The sequence below is a fragment of the Phacochoerus africanus genome, chromosome 3 (assembly GCF_016906955.1).
Source record: "Phacochoerus africanus isolate WHEZ1 chromosome 3, ROS_Pafr_v1, whole genome shotgun sequence".
Lineage (NCBI taxonomy): Eukaryota > Metazoa > Chordata > Mammalia > Artiodactyla > Suidae > Phacochoerus > Phacochoerus africanus.
In genome coordinates this window covers 122,156,293-122,170,416 of record NC_062546.1, presented here as the reverse complement: position 1 = coordinate 122,170,416, position 14,124 = coordinate 122,156,293, and the positions used below count along the sequence as shown (strand labels likewise).

At 43.7% G+C, this 14,124-nt stretch overlaps 1 protein-coding gene across 11 annotated transcripts in view; it reads right to left on the bottom strand.

Annotated features, from left to right (window-relative positions):
- OCA2 (OCA2 melanosomal transmembrane protein) overlaps positions 1–14,124 on the bottom strand; it is a 193,714-nt gene that overhangs the window by 140,009 nt on the left and 39,581 nt on the right. For all 11 annotated transcript variants that reach the window (XM_047772579.1, XM_047772573.1, XM_047772577.1 and 8 more), the window contains 3 exons: positions 8,511–8,609; positions 4,675–4,863; positions 2,134–2,191 (listed from right to left, as the gene is read on the bottom strand). In XM_047772579.1, the coding sequence (XP_047628535.1) occupies positions 2,134–2,191; positions 4,675–4,853 (237 nt within the window). In that variant the 5' untranslated portion in view covers positions 4,854–4,863; positions 8,511–8,609. The remainder of the gene's footprint in view (positions 1–2,133; positions 2,192–4,674; positions 4,864–8,510; positions 8,610–14,124) is intronic.

Here is a 14,124-nt window from a genome sequence, read left to right as displayed (position 1 = left end):
ATTTGCAGAGCATCTTATATACCATCAGAAAATAAATTAGGAGTTCCCATTGTGGCTCAGCAGTAATGAATCCCACTAGTATCCATGAAGGGTTCAATCCCTGGCCTCGCTCAGGGGGTTAAGGATCCAGCATTGCTGTGAGCTGTGGTGTAGGTCACAGACATGGCTCGGATCTGGCATTGCTGTGGCTGTAAATTAAAGTGATGATGAGATAACAGACTACAGAAGTCCAAAATAAATGCCTCCAATTCTATTTTGGATGTGTCCACAAATCAACAAAATTTCAATTTCCAGAAGAAAGCCAAAGATGAGACACAGAACCCAAGTGAGCTCTCAAAGGGTCCAGGGAGACTTGGCCCACTCAACCTCTTCCTCAGAAACCACAGTGCACCCACCCACCAGGCCATGCTAACCCACAGGGGCTTCAGAAGCACACAATTGTGTGGACAGGAGGTAGAGAGGTGAACTGGTAGTCAAAAAAGTAAACTTGTGATGTTTTCAGAGTTCAATGTCTTTTTTTTTTTTTTTTTGCTTTCTGCCTAGATTTCCTTTTTATAGGCCACTGCTCTCCTCCCTTGTGGGTTTTCTTTTTTTTTTTTTTTTTGACTGCCCTGCAGCATAGGTAGTTCCCAGGCCAGCGGTCAGATCCCAGACATAGCTACAACCTACACCGAAGCTGCAGCAACACAGGATCCTTTAACCCTCTATGCCAGGCTAAGAATCATCCTGATGCTGCAGAGATATCGCTGATCCCATTGTGCCACAGTGGGAACTCCTTCCCTGTAGGTTATTAAAGAGTTTTCTGGAGTTCCCACTGTGGTACAGCCGATTAAAGATCTGATATTGCCACAGCTGTGGCACAGGTGGCAGCTGCAGCTCAGATTTGATCCCTGGCCCGAGAACTTTCTTATGACACAGGTGTGGCCAAAAAAAAAAAAGTTGCCTAGACTAAATTCAATTCAGCCAGTAGTGACCTCATGCACCCTTGCTGTCTGAGCTGGAACACTGTTCTCTATATGTCACACTGAGAAGAGGAGACTCTTGACATGGACAATCCTGCACATGCACAGAGCCCCGCTCCTCATGTCCACGCACACAGATAATGAAGACCATGTATTCACAGCCACATGTGGTCACACACATAGTTTCCTGTCACAAAGGGCACCCAATATGGGTGTCACCACAGGCTGCCTATAGAGAAGAGCCACAGCCACAACAGCCCTGGAGTTCACAGGGCACAGGTATGGAAACACCACTCACCCACCCCTTCCTTGCTCAGAGTCTCACATTCCGTCACAGCAGCACACACCAACTACCTACTGGGGTCTCCCAAAAATGATCCACACAAATCTTATGCCAGTGCTAAAAATAGGAGCACACCCAGAAATAAATCCCTAGGCACACACACACACACAAAACCTCAAAATGGTCACAGACCACAAAAGACCCACATATTCCACACAAGCCTGCACACACACAGACACATGGCCAGACATGGGGGCCTCACAGCCACACGCACACATACAGACAGAGGACCCACACTCACTCATTCAGCAAATAGGTTTTGAGTGCCTGCAATGTGATCTCACCTAGGGCCACATATGGACACACACACAAACACAGTAGTGGTGAAACTCCTGACACCTCAAGACAGAGGGCACACTCAGGTCACCTCCAAGGCCCCAGCTCTGCAGCCCTGGGGATGTAGGGTCAAGTAAAACCAGAGCCGCCTCCTGAGAAGGGGCCAACATAGAACTTTACTTCCTCCCAAACAGGGTGCTCAAGCTGGGGCACTGAAACATTCCTGGGGCCACCATGACTGCTGGACATGCCCCAACACAAATAAAGAGTGTTTACTGCATGTGGTTGAAAAGAGAATTTGGGCAGTCACTTAAGGTGGGAACTGAAACCCAGAGGGAAAGCCAACTGCCTTCTTCATAGCAAGGCCAGGTCTTCAGGGCTTCCACTGTGTGACTAGGGACAATAGCAAAGAAGCATTACTAAGGGAGGGCTCCCCTGACACTCCCAGGCCTCCATCCACATAGCCTCAGCACCTCCTCCAAAGAAATGTGTGAGCCCCACATCTCAGGGGTCCTGCTGCCCAGCAGAACTGGGGGTTGTCACGGTACTCACAGAGCACAGCACCACAAAGACAAACAAGCCTGAGACTTTCAGCCATTGCACACAGCACCTGCAAGAGAAAAGCAGGCCCCAGGTCACAATGATACCATCCTATTTCCATGTGCCGAGAACTGCCAGACCTCACATGCCTACCAAAGCCTTGAGTACTGTCCAGCCCATAGCACATGTGTAGAATTCTTCCCCTAACATAGTATGAAGGAAGACACTGCTGAGGGCAACACTGACCTGTTGTAAGCATACAGTTTCATGAAAAGTGGCTTAGTGGAGGTTACAGAGGGGAACAAAGTTAACCCAGAGTGTCTGAACATGGCCTCCTGCAGGAGAAGCTAAAGTTCAAGATCTGGGCCTCTTTACTAGCTCTAGTTTCCTGGAAACAAACCTTACCTTGGCTCTCAGATTCGTATTTATCAATTATCTTTTCCTAAGTTTTCAAGTAGGTAGGAATATGGATTTGATCAAATAAACATTGACTGAGACATAACTAAACAATTCAAGGAAGAAACTACAGTGCTTAACTGGTTGTACCAGCAGAGTCCTTTAAGAATTCCTTGCCAGATAATTTAATAGATGATCAGGCCTCTGAGGACTCTTCATGCCACCCTGGTCCAGCCCACATTACCCAGTTCTCAATCATGGCCCTCAGACCCTTGGTGAATGTGGGCCTGGCAGTATCTCCAGGATTATCTCTGCTCATGCCACCTCCCAAAATCCCACCAAATTCCACCTCCCTAAGATACTGTCAACCACCCAGTGCTGGGAGGTGCTCTACCCTGGTCACTCCTCAAGCAGGCACTGGTACACAGCCTGTGCTTGACACATGTTTGAAGAAGGAAGAAAAGCCTACATTGGAATATCTTTTTCTGATCCTTTCAAAATGGTAAAACCTTGTGTTCCATTCTCTTAGATATAATGAATTTGATGAATAATCTTTTCATACTTCCAAATGAGAATCAATAGCTCCTATTCAAATGGGAATCAAAATGACATTTATTTTTAAAGTAAGAGACATTAATTCAAAACTATTCTAAATACAAGGTTCTTCTTATGTAATTGACATATATAGCAGAGTTGACAATCCAAAATATTTTTTTAAAATTTCTTAAACAATCATAGGTAGTACTTTCTAGACATGTTAAAAAGAATGGTGCTAAGTCTTTTGGTTAATTGGAAAGTTTGAGGCTACTATTCCATGAATCACAGAAAATAAAACCACTGAATGTAGTCTCAAATGTACTTAATTCTATTTTCCATGGTGTGGAGCATTTGAGGGATCTTGAGTTCTCTGGAGCTGTGAGCCAGCTGGCTGCAAAAGAGTGTTACAGTGTCAGGGCTTATCCTCCTGGTGACCCATGGGGCCAGGTGTGGTCATACTTTTCACATGATTCAAATAATTTAATAGCTGGTTCATTGGCCAAATAGTTGTCACATTGATGAGAAGAGCTAAGACTAGTCACAGTGAAGAAACCACACACAGCTGGGAGGCATAGTGGGCAAAAACATCTCTATGGTCCAACACTAGTGGGGGACTTGGGGTTGCATTTCTCCCAGTTCCCTTCACTGGGCTCTCAACCTGCCTGACCTCAGGTGAATCCTTATCCTCTCTGAGATACTTCCAGGCCTTTCTGGCTAAAGACACATGCACTATGGGATCCAGGCCGGTACATCTCTATCGGGCACTTCAAACAGCTTCAGAAAAGACAAGCCCCCTAATGGAGAGAAAGAGTAACACTCATATTTGATAGTTGCACAGTGTCTTCTCACCTGGCCACCAGCTTTCACACAGACCATCTTAGGGGAGGCCTACGAAAGGCTGGGGCGCGAGGGGGACACCAGGTGATAAGGAGATAGTTGCAGAGGACATGCCTGGCCCTGCTGGTTCCTCAGATACCTCAGGGTAGATACAGAATGGGGACCTTGTTGGTCCTGGTCCCCAAGCCTTATTCTGTCCTTGGAAATGCCACTTTCAAACACAGATCTCAAGAGAACCCTTCCTTCACGTAAATGCTCACGTGGAAGTCCCAGCGGGCAAAGCAGGGTGAACACATTCTGACCATGCTGGACAAAAAGATCGCAGGTCCCCTGCGCATGTGCACCCACCTCTGCATGCGTAGCCATAACCTCTTCCAGCCCCACCCACGCCCCCTGCAGCCGATGAAGAACCTTTCCACTGCCTGTGCAGACCCCTTCTAATCACTGCTAATACCAACTTCTAAAACACCACGAAGACTGTTGAAACGAATGAATACCATTAGCAAACCTCATGGGCGTGATCTCAGCCACACAATAGGAAGGAGAGGAATACAGGATGTTAATCATTTTGGTCTGTAATTGGGCTTCTAGTAGCCTCTGGGGCTACACGCTGGTTTGCAGGATACCTTAGATCTGTCTTCCAGGACCTGGAGAAAAGGAAGATTACCTTCCAGTAAAGTGCTACCTAGCCTTCTTCCTTATTTCTACCCTGTCCTTGGTAAGGATGCCATGAGGGTAAGACCCTCAGCCCTGTGTCAAGGGTGGCTTTCCAAGTCTTCCTACCTTAGCTTGGAAAGATGGCACCTGATGTGAGTGCTGTCCAGAAGCTCCCCCTTCTCTGTGGAGGCAGATCCAGAAGAAACTGCCAACTCTGTGCTCAGCAGGGCTCCTCCCTCCCACTCAGCTGAGCTGTTCTCCCAAGATTCATCAGCAGTGATGAACTCTGGATGGTAAACAGGCATGCACCGTGACCTGGAAATCGAGGCTTTGTGGTTATTTTCACAGAAATAGTAGCATCTCCAAAACAACATTTCATCATAGCGGTGAGTATGAAATAGGACCACAGACACCGTAGTACTGTCAAACTGGTGGGAGTGAGTCTTTCTTGACATCACAGACCCCTGGCTCCTGAGGGAGATCTTCCAGGGGATCACTCAATCTTCAAAATAAACTGTAGACCTTCAAGAAACATCAGCTTGTTCTGAGTCTGGAACTGTTTCCAGCTGAGACCAGCTCAAGCTCATTTCATTTTTTTGCTTTCTCTTTGATTGTCTCTGAGTTCTCAATACCTGGTTCTGCTATACTCACCCCAAAGTACAGTGAGTAGTCTCAGCCTTTCCTCCTCTGTGTAGGTATCTTTCTGTAACGGAGCTGTGGGAAAGGTGGTCTACCTGGCTTTCTTACCAAAAATCCACACAAACATGAGCAGGAGTGGGGAACATTAGTTCTGGATTAGATGGGCCCAAGACAGGACTTATATTTAGAAGGATGAATCAAGGAGAATCATAAACTTTTACCAGAATTCCATGTGGATGCATCCATTTACTTTTGGTTGACTCCCTGGGCTTCTGAACAACTCCTTCAGTACTTATTCTCAATTGATTCTAATAAAAGTGCACCAAAACCTAGAATTTTCCTGTATTGCATGTAATCTTGTGGGATCACAATATTGACACAATCTGTAGAAACAAGTAACGCCTCTCAAACCCAGCCAGCTCAACAGGGCATTGCGATTCTCCTGAACTCTTATTACTGCTTTAGAACTGGTTCCCAACAAGAAAAAAGTCTTACAAGAAGAAAAGCTCAAAGCTGCAAATTAGGCTGTGTGAAACCAACATATAACAAATGATGCCGACAGTGTGCCATCTTTGAAAATAATCATTAATCTTTTCTAAGAATTTTGTGACTGAGAAATGTCACAGATGTATGAGAAATAATATCACAAACCTCCTCAACTGATAAACAAACACAACTGCAATTAAAGTTGGAACCAAGGAAACTGTTTTTAAGTAGAAAGAGGAAAGCCCATGCCAGTGTTTTTTTCTGGAATCAACCTTTCTATGTTGATGGAAATGTTCTCTGCCTGTCCAATATGGTAGCCACACATGCTCACTGGCTACTTGAAATGTGCAACTGGAGAAACAGATTCTTAATTTTATTTGATGTTAATTAATATGACTTTGAATAACTACATGTGACAAGTGGCCCCATGCTAGTCAGTGCAGGGGTAAGACATACTTTGACCCTTGTACTATTAGCCGTACCTTCCTGCCTTCAACATCTTGAAAAGGACACATTCTCTTCTGCAAATGCATAAATCAATGGATGTTATCCTGATAAGCCATTTGATCAAATTAAAACTGCAATATGGAGTTCCTCTCATGGCTCAGAGGTAATGAATCCAACTAGTATCCATGAGGATGCGGGTTTGACCCCTGGCCTGGCTCAATGGGTTAAGGATCTGGCATTGCTGTGAGCCATGGTGTAGGTTGCAGACTTGGCTAGGATCTGGAGTTGCAGTGGCTGTGGCATAGGCCAGTGGCCACAGCTCTGATTTGATCCTTAGCCTAGGAAATTCCTTAAGTCACAAGTGCAGCCCTAAAAAGACCAAAAAAAAAAAAAAGGCAACAAAATAAAGTTTAGCAGAAAGTAAAGCATCAAAAAGACCTTCCCACCACCAATAATATTTCAATTAGCTTTCATTTTGTAAGCAAACCTGACCTATATTCTGCTCCTCTGAAATATTTGTTTGTTTGCTTTAATTTTTTTCTTTAAAAGCTGCACCTGTAGCATATGGAAACTCCCAGGTTAGGGGTTAAACGGAAGCTATGGCTGCTGGCCTACGGAAGCAGTGGGGGATCTGAGCCCTGTCTGCTACCTACACCACCGCTCACGGCAACACCAGGTCCTTGACCCACTGAGCAAGGCCAGGGATTGAACCCTCATCCTCATGGATACTAGTCAGGCTTGTTACTGCTGAGCCACAACGGGAACATTCTGAAGTGGTTTTTTTTTTTTTCCCACTTGAGCCATAAGTGGAACTTGCTGAAGGCACAGCTCAGCATCCCAAGGCTTGTCTCTGCTCCACGTGCCTGGGACAAACGCTTTCACATTATTGATTTTCCATTGAGTCATGAGTTGTAAAACATCTCAAACCTTAACAGTTTACCAAGTAATTCAAAGGAAAGCATTAAAGGGAACAGATGTGTGAAGTGTCTGTTTTCAAAGTTACTGATCAGGAGAGATGGAAGAGAACTGTTATGTCCCTGGTGGCAAAGGCCTTGCTGGGCACTGGGGTGGGGGATGAAGAAAACTCAGGCTGGGAGGCATAACCACAGATGACACGAGAGCAAGTCCAAAGTCAGGACATGAATTTGGTGCTTGAGAGCAAAGGAGAAGCAATGACTCTTGAGAGGGTGGGGAGGAGCCAAGGTTTCACAAAGGAGGTGACATGAGCCCCTTCGAACTTGAGTAGGTCTGCCCTAGAGAGCGGAGGAGGTCCTCCTAGTCCAAGGATCTCAGGGGGAACTTATGTAGGGAAACACTATTTGTCCTCAGGAGTCTCCTGGAAGGAACCAGACTGGCTCTGAAATGGGAGGTGATGAATCCCGATTGCTACACCTTGTTCAAATCCTGTGAACTGAGTCTTTGGATTGTGAGGCAGGACCCTGAGCGGCACACAAGCTTCCCAGAATTCTGATGCACCTAAAGTGTGGAGGTCCCACCGATGGTTGTAAGCAGGACTAGAGAGGGGGGAGGCAGTTCCTCAGAGTCTGTGGGATGGAGGCCAAATGCAAGGGTGAGTGGGCAGGAGAGGAAGGTCCATGACAATGCCTCCAAGTTTGTAATGTGTGGGAGTTGGGAGCCACCAACAGGTGGCTCAGGCTTTTATAAGTTTATCTGAAGAAGGAAGAGATGAGACTGGAGGCCAGAGCCAGCCCTGCATCCTAAGGGAGAGAATCTGTAAGGCATCCTACAGATCAGCTCTGGTCACAACCAGCCAGGTTTACCCTCAAAAGGGCTTTCAAACTTACAGGAAGTGGAGGTTGTTTATAGTCTTCTCTTTTTTTAATTTTTAAATTATAGTTGATTACAATGTTCTGTCAATTTCTGTGGTACAGCAAAGTGACCCAGTTAGATCACATATTTTTCAACTTCATAACCACTGACACTTGAGCCAGATAATTCTTTGTGGTGGGAAGGCATCCTGTGCATTGCAGGATGTTTAGCAGCATCTTTGGCCTCCACCCTTAAATGAAAGCAGTACCCCTCCCCCATTTGTGACAACAAAAAATATCTCCAGTCAGTGCCAGCCTCACCCCAGTTGAGACACCTTGGCCTGGCAAGATGGCCTGCCAGAGCTGTGCATGCATGCATGTACAGAGGTGCTACTTATTCATTGCAGGGTTATGCTCAAGGTTATTTGGAAATTCATAAGCCAGAGAATATAGCTACTCAAATTATGAACACACACTGACTTGACAAGGATCTTGCACAAACCAAACATGGTAGGTAAAAATTCATATCCCAAGAAGAAATTCTCCAGCATTAAGTGCCAAGAGTAATGCTCAGAGATGTCTTCATTTTATAAGAAAGGCAAAAAAAAAAAAACAACTCACCCTTCCTCTTGGGAGAAACTTCCAAGCAAAGGAGTGTTTTCCGTAAAGCAGGGGTCTTTGGACCTGGAGTTGAAATGCTGGGGGAAAGGACAGTGAGACCTAAAAGACAGTGAAGGAAATGTATTACCAACACAAAATTATGGCATGCTCACTGGTGCTTACAGTGAGATTCAAGAACCTGCCCAAGAGTTGGTGGTAAATTTCATGGGTTATATCTGAACTGTAAAAAGCTGGCATTCCAGCAGAGGCAATTAGAACAACTCTTCTCCCCAGGAGCTCCTGTTATGGCTCAGGGGTAACAAGCCCAACTAGTATGCATGAGGATGCAGGCTCAATCCCTGACCTCACTGATTAGGTTAAGGATCTGGTGTTGCCCTGATCTGTGGTATAGGTCACAGACGAGGCTCAGATCCTATGTTGCAGTGGCTACGGCGTAAGCCAGCAGCTGCAGCTCTGATTCGACCCCTAGCCTGGGAACTTCCATATGCGGTGGGTGCAGCCCTAAAAAGAAAAAAAATTAATTAATTAATTAAATTAAAATAATAAAATGTCACACATTTAAAATATCTCGATGGCTGCCCTTGAGAGATCAGCAGCAGAAGTCAGGCTGATGGAGTCCTCATGAAATGATAACCAAGGCAGCAGGGCCAGGGCTCTCAGGGTCACAGAAGCCATAACTGAAGCAAAGCAAGGATCACACTGTATGAGACACCATCTGCTGTGCTTTGGCCTGTCCATAAACTTACTGTCCAAATCAGGGGCTATTTAAGATGGAAATAACAGCACAGAAACAACAGAGCCCCACCCCCTACCCTGCTACACAGTCACCATCATTAGAAGACATGTGATGTTTAAAAGCAGCCAGCTTTCATGAAAAGTTGTGGAAATCATTTTTATCCCTAATTGTTGGGAACAGTCATTTCATATGCTATTATACTGCCTTTCCTAACAGGGCCCAGGCCATGCGGTGCTGCTTTGGATGCCCAACCTCAGGGCACTTCCATTGGGGAACAGGATGCTGAGGACTTGAGGGGTTTTAACAGCCAGTGTGGGAGAGACTGGCAGGGAATGAGGTATAGATGCCTTGACTAACACAGATTAGAATGGTGAGGTGGAAGATGAATTCTGCCCAAAGGATTTACTAGCCAGCACACCTTCTTTTAGCTGTTCCGACTGGCTTAAACAATTAGTCAAGCATTTTAAATTTTAATCTGTCATAACTGTAAATCCAGAAGGGCCTCTGGTGCATTTAGCTCAATGTCCCAATGAGTTAACTAATATCCAGGTATTTTCTGTCACTCTTTGGACTAGTTTGTTATGCAGCATTTCTGGAAGAGCAGACTTACAGTGACCTCACTTACATTATTTAACCACCTTGAGCTTCCATTTTCTCAGATGTATAATGTAGATTAAAAGGAAAAAACTTAGGCTTGTTGTATTAAATATGAGAGATGGAAATGAAAAACATGAAGACGGTCTGGCTATTGATTTAATTATTCCCATTACACTGCAGGATCCTTATGAATGGCTGTCATGTTATTTCTGTCTTGCTTTATCTAGTACCTTAAGTGGTGCCCAGGTTAATGGAGATTCTTAATAAATAATAATGAATGAGTTGAACCCCAGCAATCATACCTTATTTTCATACAGTTGGCTTCTTCCCCCCAATACATTATTTTTTTTTCTACTGTACAGCATGGTGACCCAGTTACACATACATGTATACATTCTTTTTTCTCACATTATCATGCTCCATCATAAGTGACTATTAGATTCCAGATATGTGATATCATATGGTATTTGTCTTTCTCTTTCTGACTTACTTCACTCAGTATGAGAGTCTCTAGTTCCATCCATGTTGCTGCAAATGGCATTATGTCGTTCTTTTTGATGGCTTGAGTAGTATTCCTTTGTGTATATATACCACCTCTTCCTAACCCAATCATCTGTCGATGGACATTTGCGATGTTTCCATGTCTTGGTTATTGTGAATAGAGCTGCAATGAACATGCGGGTGCATGTGTCTTTTTTAGGGAAAGTTTTGTCCTGATATATGCCCAAGAGTGGGATTGCTGGGTCATATGGTAATTCTATGTATAGTTTTCTAAGGTACCTCCAAAAGAAAACAAAAAGGCAATGTACAAGAATAGGAGAAAATACTTTCAAATGATGCAACTGACAAGGGCTTAATCTCTAGAATATATAAGCAACTTACACAACTCAACAGCAAAACAGCCAACAACCCAATTGAAAAAATGGGCAAAAGACCTGAATAGACATCTCTCCAAGGAAGATATACAGAGGGCCAACAAACACATGAAAAAATGTTCAACATCCCTGATTATTAGAGAAATGCAAATCAAAACTACCATGAGATACCACCTCACACCATTCAGAATGGCCGTCATTAATAAGTCCACAAATAACAAGTGCTGGAGGGGTTGTGGAGAAAAGGGAACCCTCCTGCACTGCTGGTGGGAATGTAAGCTGGCACAACCACTCTGGAGAACAGTATGGAGGTACCTTAGAAATCTATAGTTAGAACTACCACATGATCCAGCAATCCCACTCTTGGGCATATATCTGAACAAAACTTTCCTTAAAAGAGACACATGTACCTGCATGTTCATTGCAGCCCTATTCACAATATCCAAGACTTGGAAACAACCCAAATGTCCATCAACAGATGATTGGATTCGGAAGAGGTGGTATATATACACAATGGAATACTACTCAGCCATCAAAAGGAACAAAATAATGCCATGTGCAGCAACATGGATGGAACTAGAGACTCTCACTCATACTGAGTGAAGTAAGTCAGAAAGAGAAAGACAAATACCATATGATATCACATATCTGGAACCTCAGAAATGAGCGTTTCCACAGAAAAGACTTGGAGAATGGACTTGTGGTTGCCCAGGGGAAGAGGGAGGGAGTGGGAGGGACCGGGAGCTTGGCATTAATAGATGCAAACTATTGCTCTTGGAATGGATTTTACAATGAGATCCTGCTGTGTAGCACTGAGAACTATGTCTAGATACTTACATCGCAATATGACAATGGGAGGAAAAATTATGTATACACGTATGTGTAACTAGGTCTCCATGCTGTACAGTGGGAAAAAAAATTTTGAAAAAAAAGAAAATAGGGTCACTGCAGATGAAGTCAGAGATAGCTCCAAAATCCATGATGACTGGTGTCCTATTTTTTCATCTTTTTAGGGCTGTATGTGTAGCATATGGAAGTTCCCAGGCTAGGGGTTGAATTGGAGCTGCAGTTGCCAGCCTGTCCCACAGCCATAGCAATGTGGGATTCAAGCCACATCTGCAACCTATGCCACAGCTTACGGCGATGCTGGATCCTTAAACCCACTTAGTGGGGCCAGGAATTGAACCCATGGATACTAGTTGGGTTTGTTACTACTGAGCCACAATGGGAACTCCCTGGTGTCCTTATAACTGACGAAATGTGGACACAAACACACACACACAGGAGGAACAACATATGAACATGAATATGGCCATCTAAGAGATAAGGAGAAAGGCCTGGAACAGATCCTTCCACACAGCCAACCATCCACGATTCTGAATGTCCAGCCTCCAGAACTGTGAGGGGTAAAGTGACCTATTGTGGTTTATTAAACCATCTTAACTCTTGTAGAAAATAACATCTGTTGTTTAAGCCACTCAGTCTGTGGTACCTTGTTACTAGCAAATTGATAAACTGATCAATGAGAACAGTGGACCCAGATATCCTCTTGCAAGAACTATCTGTTTTTTTAAAAAAGCAAACATTAATTTTTTCTTCAAAACATAGAAGTAATGGGATCATCTGTAGTTGTCTCCTCCATTTAAAGCTGTAAAAGGATTTGGGAGTCTGTTTCTCAAGAAAGGAACATGTGCTGCTCTGTAGACCACCAGGATGAAGAATTATCAATGCTACCAAGAAAACACATTCTTCCTAAATAAAGTAAAATATGCTACCTGGCAGGAATGTTCCATGGCCCTATTCCAGAAGGACCATTCCATTTGGCCCCCAGCATCTGTGTCTGTGGCCCCCTTTCCTTCAAGCTCCACCCCCTGGGCTTAACCCCTCCTCCAGTTTGGGGCCTCCTTGGTGAGGCCCATGCCCACGCCCCATGAGCAGCTGAGCACAGGAAGCTGCCAACTGGTCTTGCACCTACATCACCTTCACTCAGAGCTGGGCCAAGAGACTGCCCGTGGACTTCCTCTTGCTTGACTGCATTTAAAGTATAATTTTTATACTAATATGTTACTATATGAAATCTAAGATCACTGTTATTTGATGGCATAAACAGCTCTCTGGAAGAACATTTTACAACTTTTCAAACTATTTTTCATATCATATATGTATGTGCGCATACCACCTGCTCAGCATTTGATATCCCATATAAGAAAAGGGGAGGCTATTTTAAAATAATTGTTCTCAACCAATCTCTAATTTGAAATCAATAAAATATTCAAGCATGCATGAAGCTGATGCTAGATTTGGTCCCAATCTCATATTTCTGGGTAGACTCTGCTAGCAACACAGTTTGGTGTATTTCCTAAGTTCTTCTTGGAGAAAACTGCCTGGATAGAGGAAACACTTGTCCTAGTGGTCTGTGTGGACACGTGGATTGGAGACTCACCACAGAGAATTAAGGGCTGTACCAAGTTTCTCTGCAGACCACAGTTCCCTTCCCTGTTTACTATATCCATCTGAATAAGTCTAGACTATGGATGGGTTTCTGTCTACATGTTCTATTAATTAATGAGAGTGAGTCCTGAAATCTCCAGCTCTGATTTGGGGTTTGTCTATTTCTTGCTATGTTCTATCAGGGTTTGCTTCATATATTTTGAAGCTATTTATTAAGCCCATAAACATTGAAAATCTTGATAAACTGACCCCTTTATGACATAGCCTTCTTTATTTCTCATAATATTCTTTGTTCTGTAATCTACTTTTTATGATATTAATTTAGCCACACTTCACTTTTCTTGTATCCATTTTAGCATTGTATGTCTTTTTCCATCTTTCCACTTTTTACCTATCTGTGATTTTATATTTAAAATGGGTTCCATAGATGTGGTATATATACACAATGGAATACTACTCAGCCATAAAAAAGAATGACATAATGCCATTTGCAGCAACATGGATGGAACTAGAGAATCTCATGCTGAGTGAAATGAGCCAGAAAGACAAAGACAAATACCATATGATATCACTTATAACTGGAATCTAATACCCAGCACAAATGAACATCTCCTCAGAAAAGAAAATCATGGACTTGGAGAAGAGACTTGTGGCTGCCTGATGGGAGGGGGAGGGAGTGGGAGGGCTCGGGAGTTTGGGCTTATCAGACACAACTTAGAATAGATTTACAAGGAGATCCTGCTGAATAGCATTGAGAACTTTGTCTAGATACTCATGTTGCAACAGAACAAAGGGTGGGGGAAAAATGTAATTGTAATGTATACATGTAAGGATAACTTGATCCCCTTGCTGTACAGTGGGAAAATAAAAATAAAAAAATAAAATAAAATAAAATAAAATGGGTTCCATTATAGAAGGATATAGTTCTTATCCAATCTGGCAACATCTATCTTTT